The sequence below is a fragment of the Apostichopus japonicus genome, chromosome 15 (genome assembly GCF_037975245.1).
Source record: "Apostichopus japonicus isolate 1M-3 chromosome 15, ASM3797524v1, whole genome shotgun sequence".
NCBI classification, from domain to species: domain Eukaryota; kingdom Metazoa; phylum Echinodermata; class Holothuroidea; order Aspidochirotida; family Stichopodidae; genus Apostichopus; species Apostichopus japonicus.
Window position 1 is genome coordinate 23,040,874 of NC_092575.1, and position 18,118 is coordinate 23,058,991.

Sequence of the window (18,118 nt, forward strand, 5' to 3'; positions counted from 1 at the left end):
CTAATCTAGCCATATAAATTATCGTTAAATTGCGCCCATACGCCAAACTATTCGACAAAGTTTTGACACTGGTGAGGGTGGAGGGGAAGGGGATTTGAGCTGCCTAATGGTGATTTAAACTTTTATCTGGAAATCATACCCGAAGCGGAACGGAGCGATGAAGTGGGCTTCATCTGATGGTAGCTAAATAGGTCGCTAATGTCTCCCTATTGTCGCTATTGTATACGAAACAAAAAATTGTACAAAGAAAGGAAAACGATCGAAAAAAAAGCAATTAATGGAGAGGAAACAAGAACAACTTAATCGGATTATTGATTTTAAGATGAAGAACATCATTCTCGTCTTCAATATCGCCATCGTCCCCGAGATTAATAGACTTCGTCCCCAATACACATCGTGACGGTCCCCACTACACATTGTGACGATCCCCAATACACATTGTGACGGTCCCCAATAGACATCGTCCCAATAGACAGTCTTCAATAGGTGTAGGCACCAATAGACATCGTCCCTAATATAAATCGTCCCTAATAGACATAAGCATCCCCGGGGCCAGGGTCTCGACTCCTCTGGTCCCATATGGTAACATACGCCCATTAAAAGCCCCATTGGCTTACACACAAAATCTCAAAAGTACTGTGGTCTGTAAGTCTAGATAGAAGTTCTCACTAGCTAAACGCTACCTATCACCAAATAGCTGAAAAGTTGGCCTTTTATGGCACCATCAATTTTCCGTACCATATTTTTTGCTAATAGAGCCTGAAGATTTCGCCACTTGTAAACAAACTTCTTCACCCATTTAATAAGCAATTTTCGTACGCTGCCTCGGGAGGCCTAAAGGGGTCTAAACTTGCCTCAATTGACCATATTTTGGCACAACATGAAATTACATTCATGATCTTTAACATGGAAGCCATAAAAAAAAAAAAAAAAAAACAGATCATGATTGATAACAGGTCAAAAAGATGTTCTCCCTGATGTTTTGTGGCACTTTTCCTGAAGTATAATGTTTCGTGATTCGTGTTTTGGCTTGCCAAACCTTTGAAAGGTTCGCTAAATTCTCTTCATACTTGTGGTGTTGTAGTGTTTTGAAATAAAGCACGTATTAAACCGTATGTATTCATTGCCCCTTCTTACAAACATTTTACCACAAGGTTGTGGCGAGTTCAACTCAGGGACAGCTTATATTTACTCTGTTACCTGCAGTATTGGTTTAGTTCACCAGTGTTTGTTTCCCCACATTGTTTACTTTATATTGCTTATCACGGAGTATTTCAGTACCACTGTAGAGGTCAGTGGTCAGTACACGTTGACCTTATCGTAACCGTTTTGAAATTTAGTATTTTTTCATCCTTCATTTTTATTCCAATTTTCGTTTGCATATATCTTTGTACATGAAGTAAAGTCTTTTAAACATGCAATAAGAAGCAAAAAAATAAAATAAAAAAATACACGAGTAAGATATGACAAGCTGTATTGTAAATATTATATATAAGAAATATAAGTATATGAGTAAAAGTAAGTTGGACTGACGTTTCGATCCTAGAAGGATCTTCCTCAGAGGCTAAATGACAAGTAGCAGTAACAGAAGGGTAAAAAAAAAAACAAAAAAAAAAACAGAATGCAGAATGCAGACAGGTTAATGTGCAGGGTGAACACAAAAATATAGATGTAAGGGGATTAGTAGACAAGGGATGGAGAGAAGAAAGAATGAAACCAACAGGGGAAGAGCAGAGGTAGGAGATAAACAGTAGAGGGACAAAGAGAGGATTAAGAGGGTAGGGAATAAACTAGAGAAGTACAAAGACAGAAAGGTGAGGAGAAAAAAATGGTCAGAAGAGAGCTACGAGAAGAGGAGTGACGGGGGGGGGGGTGGGGGTACTTGTCCCTTATGTTACTGTTACTTGCCATTTAGCCACTGAAGGCGATCCTGCTAGGATCGAAACCTCAGGCCAACTTACTTTTACACATTCTCTTCTCTTACACAGGCTCTTTAGTGGATAAGCAGTTTGCTAACAGTTTTATTTTTTTGTTGAAATAACCAAGCCAAATATAAATAAATCAAATCAAATGAACAGATGCGGCTCAAATGTAGCACTAACCGACTTTATTCCGTCATTTTATGGTACGTTTGAAATCGTATACGTCTTTCTTCATCTTCTTCTAGAATTTAATCATAGCAGACATGCCCAGTGATTAGCATGAATAATCAATTATAATCGATCTATTAATATAATCGATATATTTGGTGACGGGCGTAACCATCATGTTTGTATTTTGGTGACTAAGATTCATTATCCTCTACGGGAGGGGTCTAAGGGGGGGGGGGGGGGTCAACATGGTGCTATATTTGAAACTTTTGCAAAAGTGTTCAAGAATTTCACCTGTTTTTCGGGCAGCACTTACATGTTATGTAGTATGTACTGTAAATTAGGAATTTTGTGTGTGTGTGTAATATTCTGTCGACCGGTGGTGAGGATTGAGGGCCAGTGGCAGAGCGTCCATACAGTCAGGGGGAGGATGCCCCCCCCCCCCCGACGGACTCAAATGGACTGCTGGCGCCCTTTTCAGCTTTTTCCACTTTTTTTCTTATCGCGATTAATTACTTTTTTATTGCACTCTCATCTACCTTTTGACATTTGTCCCATTTGTTGGCGATGACACCTATTTATTCTTCGTTTATCTGCAAATTAGCAAGGCCTGGATAGGGTAATTCCCGGCGATCTAGGGATTATCTTTACTCAAAAAATTTCTGTACGCTCCGCGCCAACCTGTGGTGGCGCTCCGCTTAGATAGTGTCGAAAGCGCCCCTATACAGACCATTCTCGACCCCCCTGACCAATACCCCTAGCTCCGCCACTGTTGAGGGCGGGTGGATTGAGCCCCCTTGATATTAAAACTGGAAGTATAAATAAATGCACCTCTGGTTGTGAATCTTCGCTGTTATATAATAAGGTTGACAATTTGTTGTTGTTTTATAGTGTCGGTCAATTTTGTTTAATAATTTTTTAAATGATATTCCAAACCTAGTATAGTAGTAAGAGAAACGAAATCAATATTTCATTTTGACAAATTAAGACACTCCCTCCGTAGTCTCTTGAGCATCAAATGAGTGACATACCAGTGATTAAAGATTCCGTACAATCTTAGGAATTGAGTGCAGGCTAGACTAAACACGTTTCATATTAATGTTAATTCTATATAATGTATATATACATGCACTTGCAACATGCAACAATAAAATTTAACGCCTCATCCTAACAAACTCCATTTATCGTGGGAGTTTTGTAGCGATTCACAACATCCAAAGATTTATCCCCCAAAAACACAACAGCTGTTTACTCATCAATGTACAACAAACCAGTCTATGTAACGTATTGTATAAATGTGTCTAAATCTGAAAGAAAATTATAAATACATGTGCACAGTGTAACAGAACAGGGAGTTCGCCGTAAATACCGGTATAAAATAACATGCAGATATACGTAGTACATTAGAATAGAATATAAGGCCGGGGGATTAAATATTATGATTTATTCCCGTCGTGAGTAGACGGCGATTTAAACTTTTATTGTATCCGGTTCACATCGCTTCTTGCCACAACGGTTCTAACCAGGGGCGCAACCACCAGTTTTTGTACCAAGGGAGGAGGGAGGAGGGGGGGGGGGGTTCTATTCCCGATTGATATTGGTAAAGTGTAGTGTGTTTAGATGCAAAAATTTTGGTACGAAAATTTTGCAACTTTTGAAACTGTTTTCAACATTCATATGTTTATAAGTTGTACCGCATACATATGTCAATATTTATATACTGTACACTAGCGTTTTCTTGGTATTAATTTTGCTAGTGGGTGGGGGGGGGGGGAGGAGGGGAGGATTCCCCTTGATTTTCTTCTGGGGACTATTGTACCCCTTGTTTTCACCTTCACCAGATAGGTCTGCTAATTTTTAACCCATGAATAGTTTTTTTTTTAAAAAAAACGTTTAGCCGTTCTGAAAAGAGCATACAAAATGCATTATGGTTTTGATTACTTCATTGCATAGACTTTTGCTTGTTCACCAGAGATAGTTCTTATAGTGTTTTACTGAATTACTATTTTGATGTACACTAATATACTGTGGCATGATAAACACAGGCCAGTCTACTGTACGTGGCAATACACACCTCCACCAACAATAACAGGCTTCTTGTACTCAATATGGAAAATCCATATACCATATATGAGAAATATCAATGATTGCTACTATGAGATATCATGTTTAAAAGGTTTTCAGAGCTTGAACAATGGTGACCAAGATGACCTTTGATCTCCACCAAAACAATCAAGTTCTTCTATTCAATATAACGTATCCACATGCCAACTATGAAAAGTACCCATGCTTCCTAACTTGAGATATCATATTTATAAGATTTTCAATATTCGACCTCTGGTGACCTCAGATGACGTTTTACCTCAAATAAAAACAACAAAGTTCTTTTATTTAATATAACACATCCACATGAAAGGCATGAGAAGTATCTATGCCTCCTATCTTGATATATCATGTTTACAAGGTTTTGTTGTTTGACCTCTGGTGACCACAGATGACCATTGACCTCCACCAAAAACAATAGGGTTCTTATACTCAACATGAAGCATACGCATGCCAAGTATAACACGTTTTCGCATTCCTATTATGATAAATCGTGTTTACAAGGTTTTCAGTGTTGGATGTATGGTGACCTCAGATGTTTTTTAACCTCCATGAAAAAAATATAGATGTCTTCTCAATATGACGTATGCACAGGCTAAATATGAAAAATATCCTATCTTGCGTTGTAGTGTTTACAAGGTTTTGATTGTTTGACCTCTGGTGACCACAGATGCAGGGGCGGATGCAGGATTTGTGACAAGGGGGGGGGGGTCTGACTGGTCCAGCCGCGCCTGAACGTAAGACTATCTAAGCGGAGCGCCACCATCGGTTGGCGCGGAGCGTACCAGAAAATTTTGGCTTTACAAACCCCCCACCCCCAGATGGCCGGAAACGGCACTTCCCGAGTATTCTAAGCTGCATGTACCTAGCCTGAAAATATGGATCTCATGTCTGCAATTTCTCAATTGATGAGAAAAAAACAATCTATGAAATATGGTAATACATATCAGATGAGTTGAGATGCTACAAAAATCATAATGCCTTTAGCCCCCAATCCCCCTCCCGTTCCGTCACCACTGTTTGTTGCAGGGCCGGATCCAGGATTCTGGAAGGGTGAGGGGTTTGGCCTCCAGTGATCCTAGGGTCTAAGGGGAGTGGGTTTCCCTCTATCCATTGTGAAATTCTTGGATATTTAAGTACAACAGGGAACCCCCTTCAATTTAGCCATGCAAAGCACCTCTCTCTTTTGTTCCTTTTTTTTTCTCTTTTTTTTCTCTTTTTTTTTCTCTTTTTTTTTTGGCCAAGAGCAGGTGGGGGGGGGGGTCCGGAGCCCCTGGACCCCCCTCTGGATCCGCGCCTGAGATGACCATTGACCTTTGAGGTTTTCAGTGTTGGATGTCTGGTGACCTCAAATGTTTGTTTAACCTCCATGAAAAAAATAAAGATGTCTTCTCAATATGACGCATGCACAGGCTAAGTATGAAAAATATCCTATCTTGCGTTTTAGTGTTTACAAGGTTTTGATTGTTTGACCTCTGGTAACCACAGATGACCTCTGACTTCCACAAAACCAATATGTTTCTTCTACTCAATATGAAGCATACACATGCCAAGTATAAACAGAGATGATGAGATATCGTGTTTACAATGTTTCAGCGTTTGACCTCTGGTGACCTCATATAACCTTTGATATCTGGTGAAGATGAGACATAGTCCTGCATTTTTGTTGAGAGAAGATAGAAAGGTATAGGTCCATGCCAATACTTAACGCTCTTCATTCCAACGTATGTTTACGTATGCTCAAACTGAAGATTCTCGTAAAGGGATGTATGGTCTTCTTTCTTCGTCTTTCGCCACAATGTTTTCATGTTTCGATGAAATACTACTCCAGCAAATAAAAGACTCGGTCAAAGGTCGAAGAAAGTATCCGACGACTGCGGCTAAGACTATGACCAGGAGCACCCAATAGTTAAATGTCATAACAGCTAACATCAACATATAAGCCAGCAAGATTTTGATTATGTGGAGTGAAGTGACTATCAGATTCAGTAGTAAACTGTGGATCAGGGAAACAAAATAAAGAAAGCAAAGAGATGTATCACTTGTGACGTAAGACGTTACGTTGAATGTTAAGAGACAATAAAATCGAGGACATGCATAGATGGGTATTTCTTTCACTTCATGACTTAGATTTTTGTCAACCATATACTTGTACTATAAGTGTAAAGTGAGTTTCTTATAATTGTTATCTTATTATTGTTATCTATACTTGTTATATTCATTGTTACATATATCGATATCATGACAATTAGTAAAGCACTAAAGTTTTGCACCCTTCGGAGACTTGATATAATTGTAATAGCTGATCGGTCAGAGGTTGAGTGCTGGCTTACCATTGAAAACGACGCATGGAAACAATCCACAAAAGTTATTAGACGTTCTATCTAAAATAATTTTTTGATCAAACAAACTTACGCACTGATGAGCTCTTCCTGATCTGAAAGAAAATTAGCACGTACATGTTACTATTCGATCAAACTACACACAAAATCTGCGCTTGCATTACACTCACAAACTTTCCAGCACGCTGTTTTTTTTTTTTTTTGGGGGGGGGGTTGGATTCTGCTATACGCGTCGCCGAACTTCGCCAATGCGTTAACAAACGTATCACACAAGTGAATTCGTTACTTTGATGAGATGATTGAAGCACGGGTATATATGCCCCTTTGGATTGCCATAGACGTCGAAGAATATGAAAATAAATATGCAACAAAGAATATGTAATGATAATAAATTGTTATGAAATATACGGACAGGATTGCTACCTTATAAATGATCACATTTTGGCTTAATTGTATGGATAACTCCTATTAGAAAGTGTATTTCCATGAACAGAAGAACACACTTCTTACACGCATCTATCCTTCACAAAGAAACAAAAATATTTTAAAGCGAGGGTGTGGATAATTGGGTGGGTCGTCATGAATATCAATTTTATTCTGTTTCTGTAACCATTCACGAAACTATGGCCTATGATTGGTCCGCTCTAGTTCACACAGGTTTGGGATTGGAAGATGAGAGAGTAGGGGGAGTGGGGGGGGGGGATTTATAACGATGGTCAGTGGTGTTGACTTAGGTGCGGCATGGTGGCAACCCCGTCTTTTATTCACCGAGGGAAAGCGTATAATCAGTAGGGAAATAGTGTGCGATAGTGCATTAGAGCTATAACGGTATGAGTTGGGTTTGCGCGAACCCATAAACACAATTCTCGTACAAAACTATTGGAACGTGTCTACCTACAATACGACTCCAGACATTAACAGCTGCTTACCCATTTCGCGTTCCATATATATCAGCGTTCCATATCTATCAGCCCCCATAGCTCATTGTCAACATATTCGCAAAGTACACATGCATAGGAAATCTTCTTATATGAGGACTTACACGAGTTCTTGTGTTTATGGAAAAGGATTTTCTTTCGAAGATACCCTTTTTTTCTGACCTAACTGTGATAATGGGAGGATGTAAGATATAATACATGGATATTCAATACTGTACCTTTGACTTATTGTAAGATGAACTCGCTGAAGAGTTGCGCCATACTCTACAGTTTCAGTTACTTCGCAAGAAAAACGGCTGGAAGTTTCTGATTTTGATATCTTGTTCACTATCTTCCTCTTAGCAACATCGGAAATTGTCTGCAGACATTCCAGAAGAACGGCTAGTATCGCCAATCCAATTAGCAAAAGAGCTTGATCTGCAAATGAATGAGAGAAGAAGCAAGACAAAAGAAATCTTAATTATTGGAAAAATACTTCAAAAAGTCATAACAAAGATGTAAACAAGACGAAAAAGTAATCTTCTTTTCTTTTCGCTTCTTTCTAGGGTTTCAGGGTTTTACGATTTTTTTTTAGTTGGTGTGGACTACCAGTGGCGTATCCAGGATTTTCTAACCCGGGGGGCGCGAATTACTATCTAAGCGGAGCGCCACCATCGGTTGGCGCGCAGCGTACAAGAACATTTCTGGTTTTGATACCACCCAGATCACCGGAAATGACACTTCTCGGGCTTGAAAATGACCAACCAGATGTACACTTTTGCCTGAGAACCAAGTATTTCCCAATAGTTTTTTCCCCATCCATAACCTTTTTGAAGATTGTCACCAGTCACACATCATGTTCGACCTCATCGCATCTCCTGTGGATCATTGCTTTTTGTAGGTGATTCTACGTCGCGGCCCACAATACCCGACAGCCCCACTTTTGAAGGTTTTCAGCCCATTTTTTGTTCAGAGTTTCAAAATTCACATTTCTCGTACGTGATTAAACTCACTTCAAAACATACCCATAATGTTGCAAAAAATTTCATCTATGGATAACCAATATAGAAAAACCTCCTTGAACCCCTAACAGACTGGTCAAAATTGCACGAGTAGAGGGAAGTATGATGAAGAATGTTGGTCAGGAAATTTTCAAAAATTCAGACACAGTTAATTTATTGGTGTACAAATAATGAAACCTCCTATAACGGCTATTATAAAACTTCGTTGAAGGAAATGAAAAAAATACCAGATATTTCCGAAACCGAACACTACACACATAGGTCAAGGAGGCGAGAGGGGGGGGGGGGGGGCTAACGAAATATTTCTTTCTGAAAATTCGGGCAATATGCTGAGAATTTTTCGGGCACATATATACTGAAAGAAAAATACATTGCAATGATGTAGCTAAAGGAAATGAATAGTTTAAAAATTATCTCCTTGGTATAATTAAAATAAAGTTCTAAGCTTGGCCGACTAATTCGCCATTACTATAATGTAAAAGAGAGTTTTAACATAATTGGACCTCCATGCTTTTTCTCCATCTACATAGGACAATTCGTTGTTTATATGAGCATCCCGCGGTATACTGCGCAACTTTCAGTGACCGTACGGTACATGATGGCATGCGATGTAATAACCGATGCTTGCTTATATGATATTGACATTGACATGTTGAACGCGCGCTGAGCGCGCGAAAATGTTGGTTATATTTTTCGGGCAAGTCGTTACAGCTCCCCAAATCAAATTGGGCTCCTTCGCCTTTGACTACACACAGACAGTTTTGAGGCTGTTCATCCTGGAACGCCATTTTCATGCTCACTGATATGATGTGATATCTGCTGTTTGCTTTATGCAGCATTTACACTAGGCCACGTTCTCCACGATTCCCACAATTTGAGAGAATCGTGAGGAGCGTGGGAGGTCGTGTGACAGAATCGTGGTGGTCTTGAGGGAACTTGGTTGAATCGTGATGATCGTCATGAACGTGACAAAATTTTTGACAGTCAAAAATTTTCCCACGATTGTCCCGATCTGAGACCAAACCGTGAGAGCGCGTGAAAGAACGTGGGAATCGTAGTACAGCTGAACTGAGCGTAACAGAGCGAAACAGACCTTGGTGCACTATCGCAGGGGATCTTGCTGGATTTTGAAACACGATTTCCTCAAGTTTCACTACGATCCACTACGTGAGGAACACGCTCTACTACGATTCGTCAAGATGCTTTGAGAAGCGTGAGTAATTTATTCACGCTCTGTTACGATCTGCTGCGGTCGCCGCGTTTGGCTCCCACGATCTGACACGTTAGGTTAGGTCCCCGCACGATTCCGATTTTGCATATGAAAGGGCCCCCACGCTCTCCAAGATTCATTGCCATTTGAGCGCTTCACACGAAAACATCTGACCTTTGAGACCAGCTATAGCCTAGTTTCTTTTATTTGTCTTGTGTTTTAGGACCCAGGTTTAATCCTACAAAATGGCGCAAAAGAGAGGAAGGAAGATCACTGCCAAAAATGACAAGGCTTCTCCGCCTCCTCCATCACCGTCGGTAAGAGAAGTCCAAGCAGAAGTCCATTCAAATTCAGCGCCAAGATCTCCTTGCCAATTCAATATCTTCTTCATCTCTTGGAAGCATGCTTCCTCATTGTTTCTCTGGAACGAATGAGAGAGTGGCCCCGGCCTCCTCTTTATACCCCAATCGGGATTCAAGCGTGGTAATTTTAGTCAAATCGTGTACATAAATCTTAGGAGATCTTAACAGAACTTGATGAACCTGAGGGACCTCAACAGAACTTAGCAGAACGTGGCAGAACGCGAGAGCTTATCGTGGGGATCGTAAGATAACTTGAGGGAACGTAATGAAAATCGTCGCAGGCCTTGACCGGAAGGCACTGGTTTCCTAGCAAAGCGTTATAAATCGTAACAAAACGTTTGAAAGCGTGGCAAAAGAAAAAAAAACATTAATATATTGTGGAGCTCCACGCTTTTTGAAAAATCGTGGCGATTGTGGGAATCGTGGTCTAGTGTAAATGCAGCATTACAAATTCGAACAGGCGCGTAGCGAATAATTTGCCGAGGGAGGGGCGAAGCCTGTAGGCAAACTATCTAAGCGTAGCGCCACCACGAATTGGCGCGAAGCGTACAAGAAAATTTTGGCCAAAAATGCCTCCCAGATCGCTGGAAATGACACTTCCCATGCCTTGTAAGTTGCATCTAAGCATTTTCTATTTCGAATTTACTAGCGATATCATAAAAAAATATGCTCGGGGGGGGGGGCGGGGGTCGCCCCATTCCCGAAATGCGTCATGTTCCCCGACGACTCGGTCGAGTTCGAGACCAGCCACAGTTGGTTCATAGCACAATTGTTTAAGGCGTCCATACACACACACGCGTTATGATAGACCATATATTATATATATATATAGATACATTAGTGAGAGAGGAAAAATGGAAACGTCAAAAATGGAGTTGTCGGTGTAAGGGGTAGGGTGAGGCGCACGCCCCTTCCGAAATCCTCGATCCGTCACTGGCTACCCGGCCATGTGTATATAATAAGGTTCAGCGCTGTAATGATGTCACTGTTCCTCTTTCTCTTCCCGGTGTCTTGGCGCTTATCTTCTACTCCCTCCTTTTCTCCTTTTTCTCTCCTTCTTCTTTTTCTTTCCTCTCCTCCTCCTCTTTTTTCCCCTCTTTTTTCCTTTTTCCCCTCTTTTTTCCTTTTTTCTTCTCTTTTTTTTCTCTCCTCTTTTTCTTACCCGGGGGGCGCGCGCCCCCAACGCCCCCCCCTGGATACGCGCCTGACTACTTCTTCGTGAACTTGAGCTCAGTGTTTCCCAGCGTCTCAATGATATCATTGTGATTAGTTCACGATGACGTCATAAAGGCTTAGGCAGGTCGTATGTACACGTAATGTCCAACCATGAAGGTTTTTATGATTGATTTAGGCATGGGTTAGTTAGTTGGGAATACTTGCATGATTCAGGCAAAGAACGGCAACCAATTCTGATTTTTATTTTTTATACGAATTTGAATCACAATCAAAAGGAACATTTTTGTGGTTAGTTGGTGAAAATGATTGATGCGGGAAAAAAACTAAGCCATTGCACGAACGAAAGAAACCTTTATGAACGATGTACATCAAATATAGTGATGTTTTGATTCCTCGACGAAGGCAAAATAAATATATATGATGTCGTGTGTGAATGTGTGTACATGTATGTGTGACTCGAGGTTAACCCGAAATATATATAAAAAAAAAGAAACAAACAAACAGGCGAACTTCATACTTTGTATCTGGATCCATTTTTATCGAGTGCGTGTTAGTTTGTTACTATTATATTCAAACGGCAAGGCCAAGGTTGAATGGAAATTGAAAACTACAGTGTCTGATTTAAACAGTGAACCTTGGTAGTAAATTGTTTACTTCAAGCTGACCCTCACTTTAACATTTACTGATACTTAATACTCATAAAAGTTGTGCAAACCTCACGAAGGCCAACTCTATTCTCTGCACAGAGTGTAATTATTTGTTCTTCTCGCACCAAACACAAACTATCTCCAGCAAACTGTATAGACTATACACCTGGCTACCACAACGGTGCGATAGTAATCGTTACACCGTATCACGTACGTCAGCTATATAGGCTATTCGTTGGGTGTTTACGGCGTAAGTGTGTGTATCATCAGTTTAAAAGCAAAATCAGCAGTTTCTGGTCGCGCGGGAGGGGGAGAGGCAGGGCCCCGGGCAGGGAGGGGCTATACGTATTGATGAGACTGACAAAGAAGGGACACGTGACCGAATACAGTGGAGTAAATCACTGGTCTAGGTTTTTCGAGAAAGATTTTAAAACGATTCGTTAGTCAGAAGAACATTCCATTTTTTTTTAGTGTTGCTATATGATCAGTACAAGACCATTTGATCTGTGTTCATCTGAACTCAACAAAGAGAAATGTATGTTTTTTTCTGTTTTTTGGGGAAATCAACAAGTAGAAGCCATATGTCTCCTTTGACTTTTCAAGAATGTTGTAAGCTCTCCGTGGGATTCTATAATTTAAAAAAATAAATAAAACGAATACAAATTCACATTTAGACATCCCTGGGTATTTTTCGCCCTAGTCTTGAAGGACTATTCTAGAGAATAAGTATATTTTAAAGGGTGTGAAGAGTCGCGCCAAAAGAAACGTCTAATGCCAGTAATCTGACCTAGTTTCGAATGAGGTGTAACAGAATTGTTAGACACCACTATCGATCCCAGAAAATACACACACAGATTGCTACCGTCGGTAATAAGACAGTAGTGTACAGTCAATACATATAGCTACGGTCAATACCCACAACACAGTGTACAGAGCATGGCTGGACATCTCAGGTCCAGATAAAAGATAATCAAGGTATCACGTTTCATTACTGTCTGCATTTTGTAGCGACACGAACAAAACGCCACTTGCAAGCAACAGAAAGTTAACTTTTTCAGATGGCCGCACGCAGTTTGGGGCGAGTCTTCAATGCCTTTAATGATGGATATCTTGAACTCCGGAATAGCTATATTGAGCATTCTCATCGCTCTGTTTGATCTTTGACTTCAACAAATCAAGACTTAATTTCTGCTTTAAGTAATCCTTTAAGAATATCACTAAATTGAAGAGCACTATAGGGAGTCATAGCTCAGTGGTTATCGCCGGTGCCTTTCAATCATAAGGTCCCGAGGTCGAGTCACTCCAAGGTTAATGTACGTCGTCCAGTTACAGAGTTGTTGACAATTGATAATTCATAATCACGGACGTTAAAATATGAATCTTAGAGACTGACTTCGGTCAGCTTGCGGCTTTGATATGCCAATGTTGGGTTCTTTGCGAGTTCCTGCTTGCAGGAGGATCTAAAATACATACATACACACACGCACACATACGCATAAACATAGATACAATTGTTACGACGATTATCTATAGCTGACGCATAGTTAACAGTATTTATCAGTTAATGTTTAACAGCTTACCCTTTGTACTGTTTACCGTCCACGACGGAAAGAAGAGCTGGTGTGGTCTCTCAAAGTTAAAATAAGCCATCACGTGCGATTTAATACGAAGCTGTGGTAAAATCCGATAAAACTGTTCAGTCTTCAAAATGAAAATTGGTTTGACACCACGTCTTTTTTTATATATAGTAAACACGGTTATGTTAATAGCTCGTGTTGTTTGTATATATAGTTATCCTGCTTGATAATGATGCTTTAAAATCTCTGTCTTCAATCCAGAACGAATACATAGTCGGACAACGAACTGCACTAACTTCAAGCTTCAACGGATTAGAATAGTTGGACTGAGAGCCTACTTTCACAATGGTATAGTATAGAAAAAAAAGTTTAACCTTCCGCTGACAAGGCCGACTCTCAGAGCAACATGGTTTCAGAACAACGTTCGCGTTATGGACTGAGAGATTTTAAGCCTGAAGGCATATCAAAATGTGATGTCGTGTTACGACCCTATGACATTAGAAGTCGGTAAAGCGTCTTTGTTCTCAATTATTAAATCAACACAACTGGCTGCTAACAACGTAGAATGAGTTCAGTGAACTGTTTGGATAAACACAAACAAAGGAAAGAAAGATAGAAAGCAAGCAAGCAAGAATGCAAGCAAGGGTTAACCATACAAGTAAGGCTATGTTTGCAAACTTTAATGTGTCTGAGTTTGCAAATATTCTCCTTTACGGTAGTCTCTCACTTCTAATTGCATCGCTATAACATTTTGTCAGAGAATTATAAACCGTATATCGAAATAACGGGACAACATAATCCACTAGCCGGTAAAGGTGTGATAACATCGATAATCAGAAAAATGGTTCAGTCCGGGGACGAATAAGGTATAACTGTTAGGGTGTGCTTTTCCTCTTGTCAACCTCACACAAAAAGTCAAGAGTATATTTTTAGCTCAGCATTGTGGTTAAAGTTAGTTAAAGTCCTAAATTATGAATATGCCACATAATGCACCATTTGACTTCTAAATGCTCAAATTTTGGCTTGGGGTCGGAACCACCTCCCTCCCCTTCATGGGAGTCGTTTTCAACGACCCAAGGGCCGAGCCTCCTCATTTATCAATCCTTCGTTTGCTTCTGACCCTTCCATTAAATTCTCCCTCCCCAGCCCCCTCACCATTGAAATTCTGTGCTCACTATTGCCGACAAACCTCTTAGCCATACCTAGCTTTATTGGAAGTGCAAGTATTTTTTGCGCACGTATTCTAATGTTATCAATTTAGTAATTGTCAGAATGAAGATGGATCATATCAATTGTACTCCTCCTCAACATACCAAGGGACTCAAAGGTCAGCAATATTAGCCAGGCCTTCGCTTAGACAAAACCGATAATCCTATCATAGATCAAAATATTCAAACATAAATATATCATGGAAAAAAAAACAGTGAAAAAACTTGTTAGAAATAAATGCCCAAAGAGTCTCTCTAGGAATGCTTTAATATTTACCATCTTAAAACAAAGATTTATTCGCACAAACCTATATATGAAATCAGTTTTGTGAATTTAGTTAATATTTAATGTTACTGAATACTAAATTTTGGAGAAAAAAAGGTTCTTTGAATACTTTTCTTTTTCTTCAAAGTTTGGTCCCAATCAAAATCGCAGAACATGCGTCTGACACTATTCATAAATCCATTGCAGAATTGAGAAAACAGTAACATAATTGTAATTCTTTACCCAAGTTTCAGCAACCCGTCCCCCCCCCCCCACCCACCTTTCACTTATAGAAAGATATAAAAGAACAGACAAAACAACAAAGCTGAAATAACCACTCGTAATGATCAAAGTGAGGGCGGTATCTATTCATTAAAATATGTCCAACTTTCTTGGTTTGTCGAAACTCTCAGCTGAAAGGTTGATATTGGTACTGTACGTATGGTCTGCGTACTTAAGGCAAAATGTTGGGCAGTATATTTGAGTCTTGATATGGCATAGTCCAAGGAAATAGGACAATTCTGAGTGTTAGTTATGTTTCTCTAACAAAGCTATCCCAGTGTTTCAAGATGTTCAGCTTTAAAATATGCTTGATCTCTGGCATGCTTATGTAAGGCTAAATTGATGATGACGTCCTCAGTCCGTCCGTCCGTCCGTCCGTCCGTCCGCCCGTCCGCCCGTCCGTCCGTCCGTCCGCCCGTCCGCCCGTCCGTCCTTCCGTGGTTACGTGGTGAAATAGTTTTTTTGTATGGGGAGATTTTATTAATAATTCGTCGTATTTTCAAGTTGTGACGTTTTATATAGGTAAATAATAGGGCAGTATTGAGTTGGCATTTCATGCATTCATATGTTCTCTATACCCATAAGCGTGCACATGATTTCAAAGGAGGGTGACATTTATTAAAATAGACCTTCTTTAATATTCACTATGATATCTGATCTAGTTAAGTACATAAGAATGTTAACAAATAGTTATTGCTTCTCAAATGGAAATACATTAATATTCGTCTGTTAAGTTTCAAAGTGTTATGTGGTTTCGGAATCTCAACAAATGACTGCAGTTTACAAGTTTTTTATTACTAAGACTACGAGACAGAGTTGACTCTTTTGTGTACGTAATATCGTATATCATACGAACCATCAAAAGGCAGCAGCTAAACAGGCCTACTGCATCAACGATAACATATGCCTACTGTACCTTTCGAAAGTTGGTAAGACTCTTTGATGTAAGCTATCACTAATATTTCTTATAAACTCGTGAAGTATATGTCGTTTGACTGTTAGGCGTAGGTTAAGATACGAAAAGAAGTGGCTCTATACGGGACTAAAGCAGTTTGCTCAAATCACGATGCCTTGGCTATTCGGGGTCTGGAATTTAGGCAAAAGTTGTTCGCAATACTGGGAGAGATTCAAGAAAGTAGCCTAGCCGTGGCGTAATGTAGTAAGACATATAACGTTAAGCTTACATATTGCATTACATGACACGTGCAATAGGCTAAACTACATTGCAGCCAGTGAAAACACGGTATAATCCGTCAACAAAAGAAAAATTCTTTTGGCGGTACTGAAACAAAAATTGAAAATTTCGTGGTATTTCACATTGGGTTATGAATGAATATAAATGGACCGCTGTCACAAATTATGCAACTTATGCAAGGCCCGCCCGTAACAAACGCTGAGTCATTCTCAACATATGTTACAGTGTAAGGCCTAGGATTGTTTGTTTGTTTTATTCACACTCAGATTTTTCAAGAAACAAAAATTAACAGAGATGACGGAACTGAACAGATTGAAAAAACAAAACAAAAAGAGTAGCAGGAGCTAAACCCATTGGGCTGACAGAACGTTGGCCCATTTCCAATGGGGCCCTAGATGTAAGGCTATGTAAGTTTGAACTCTAAAGGCATAATCTAGCTAAGGCTGGTGTGTGGTGCATTGTGTGAATGGTACGCCTAGCAAAAGTTACAAATAGCCTAAAGTTAGGTATAAACTTTGCGTGATTTGTAGCTTTATTATTACAGTGGTAAACCTGATGTAGATTAGGCCTAACACTAACTTGAACAGTACGTTAGGTCTAATCAAATTGAGGTGTCACTGGAGAAGTTATAGGATATTTAAGTTGGTATGGTGTGTTTCCTGCCAAATGCAGGAGACTTGGCAGCTCTGAACTGTAGTACTGTATTGAGTTCCTCTCAAGTCCGAGAAGTGTAGGAGTAGGACTAGCTGTGGTACCGTTACTTTCCGAACAGCGGCAAACACCGTTCTTGTCAGCGAAAGATATACCGTTTTTTGGAGGAGAAGAATCGCTAATCGATATGATTGCGCACATTGAAATGATTAAGGAGGATAGAATTTGGCTCAGAGACTAAATTTTAAGGAAAGATTGTGTTCGGTTCAAGGCCGGCGGAACCGGGGGGCACAGGGGGCACGTGCCCCCCCACTTTTCCTCAGGGTTAAAAATGTGCCCTTTTTCTACATAAAAATTGAGGTGTCTCAAGTTAGCAAGAGGCCAGGGAACCGGAATGAACACTCGGGAAGGGCCGTTTCTGGCCATCTGAGGGGTTTGTAAAACCAAAAATTTTCTTGTACGCTCTGCGCCAACCGATGGTGGCGCTCCGCTCTGATAGTCGTGCATACAACTTTGGATATTGCAGAGCTAGTATGCATATTTTCTATGAAAGGGGTGGGGGGGGGGGCGTTGATGGAGTGATGTTTATACGCAAAAAATATAATACAATAAGAGTTATAAAGGGTACTAAATATAAGGCTACATCAGTCCAATCGAATTTCTGCAAAGTGCCCTTTGATGTCGGTGCCCCCCAGATTAAAAGTGCTTCCGCCGCCCTTGGTTCGGTAGAGGAATGATGATTCAGTGCAAGAAGTACCGGTGGTAATTAGTTATAGTTGAACAGCGCCATCTTATTTGGCTGTGGTTATCAATATGTCGTGAAAGTGGACAAATCGAGCTGCCGTACAGAATAAGTTGGTCTCGCCAACTTTCATTTATTACTAGGGAGTATCTTTATCCGAAGCCCAAGAGGGTTTGACCACCCTTCTCTACTTTCTCTTATACTTTTTCCAGCTTATTTACATCATCCTGGATTTGGTTTCCTACAATTGAAGAAGAACATTATCATGTACGTCAGTGGCTTAAGGTACTTTTGAGTGGGGGGGGGGGGGGCTGAAGACTGATGGCCGG

The 18,118-nt window shown here is 40.2% G+C and overlaps 1 protein-coding gene across 4 annotated transcripts; it reads right to left on the reverse strand.

The window, feature by feature from the left end:
• Positions 1-1,457: 1,457 nt before the first annotated feature.
• On the reverse strand, positions 1,458-14,062 carry LOC139981155 (protein SLC31A2-like). Of its 4 annotated transcripts, XM_071993348.1 has the most exons (4): positions 13,450-14,062; positions 7,692-7,890; positions 6,609-6,630; positions 1,458-6,189 (listed from the first exon to the last, which is right to left on the reverse strand). In XM_071993348.1, exons 1-4 carry the CDS (start codon positions 13,517-13,519, stop codon positions 6,103-6,105), a joined length of 378 nt encoding a protein of 125 aa, XP_071849449.1. In that variant the 5' UTR covers positions 13,520-14,062; the 3' UTR covers positions 1,458-6,102. The 4 variants fall into 4 exon arrangements, 2 of the variants coding, with proteins under 2 accessions (XP_071849449.1, XP_071849448.1); XR_011797799.1 differs by lacking the exons at positions 6,609-6,630; positions 13,450-14,062 and adding an exon at positions 12,785-13,443; XR_011797798.1 differs by lacking the exons at positions 6,609-6,630; positions 13,450-14,062 and adding an exon at positions 11,938-12,774.
• Positions 14,063-18,118: the final 4,056 nt, after the last annotated feature.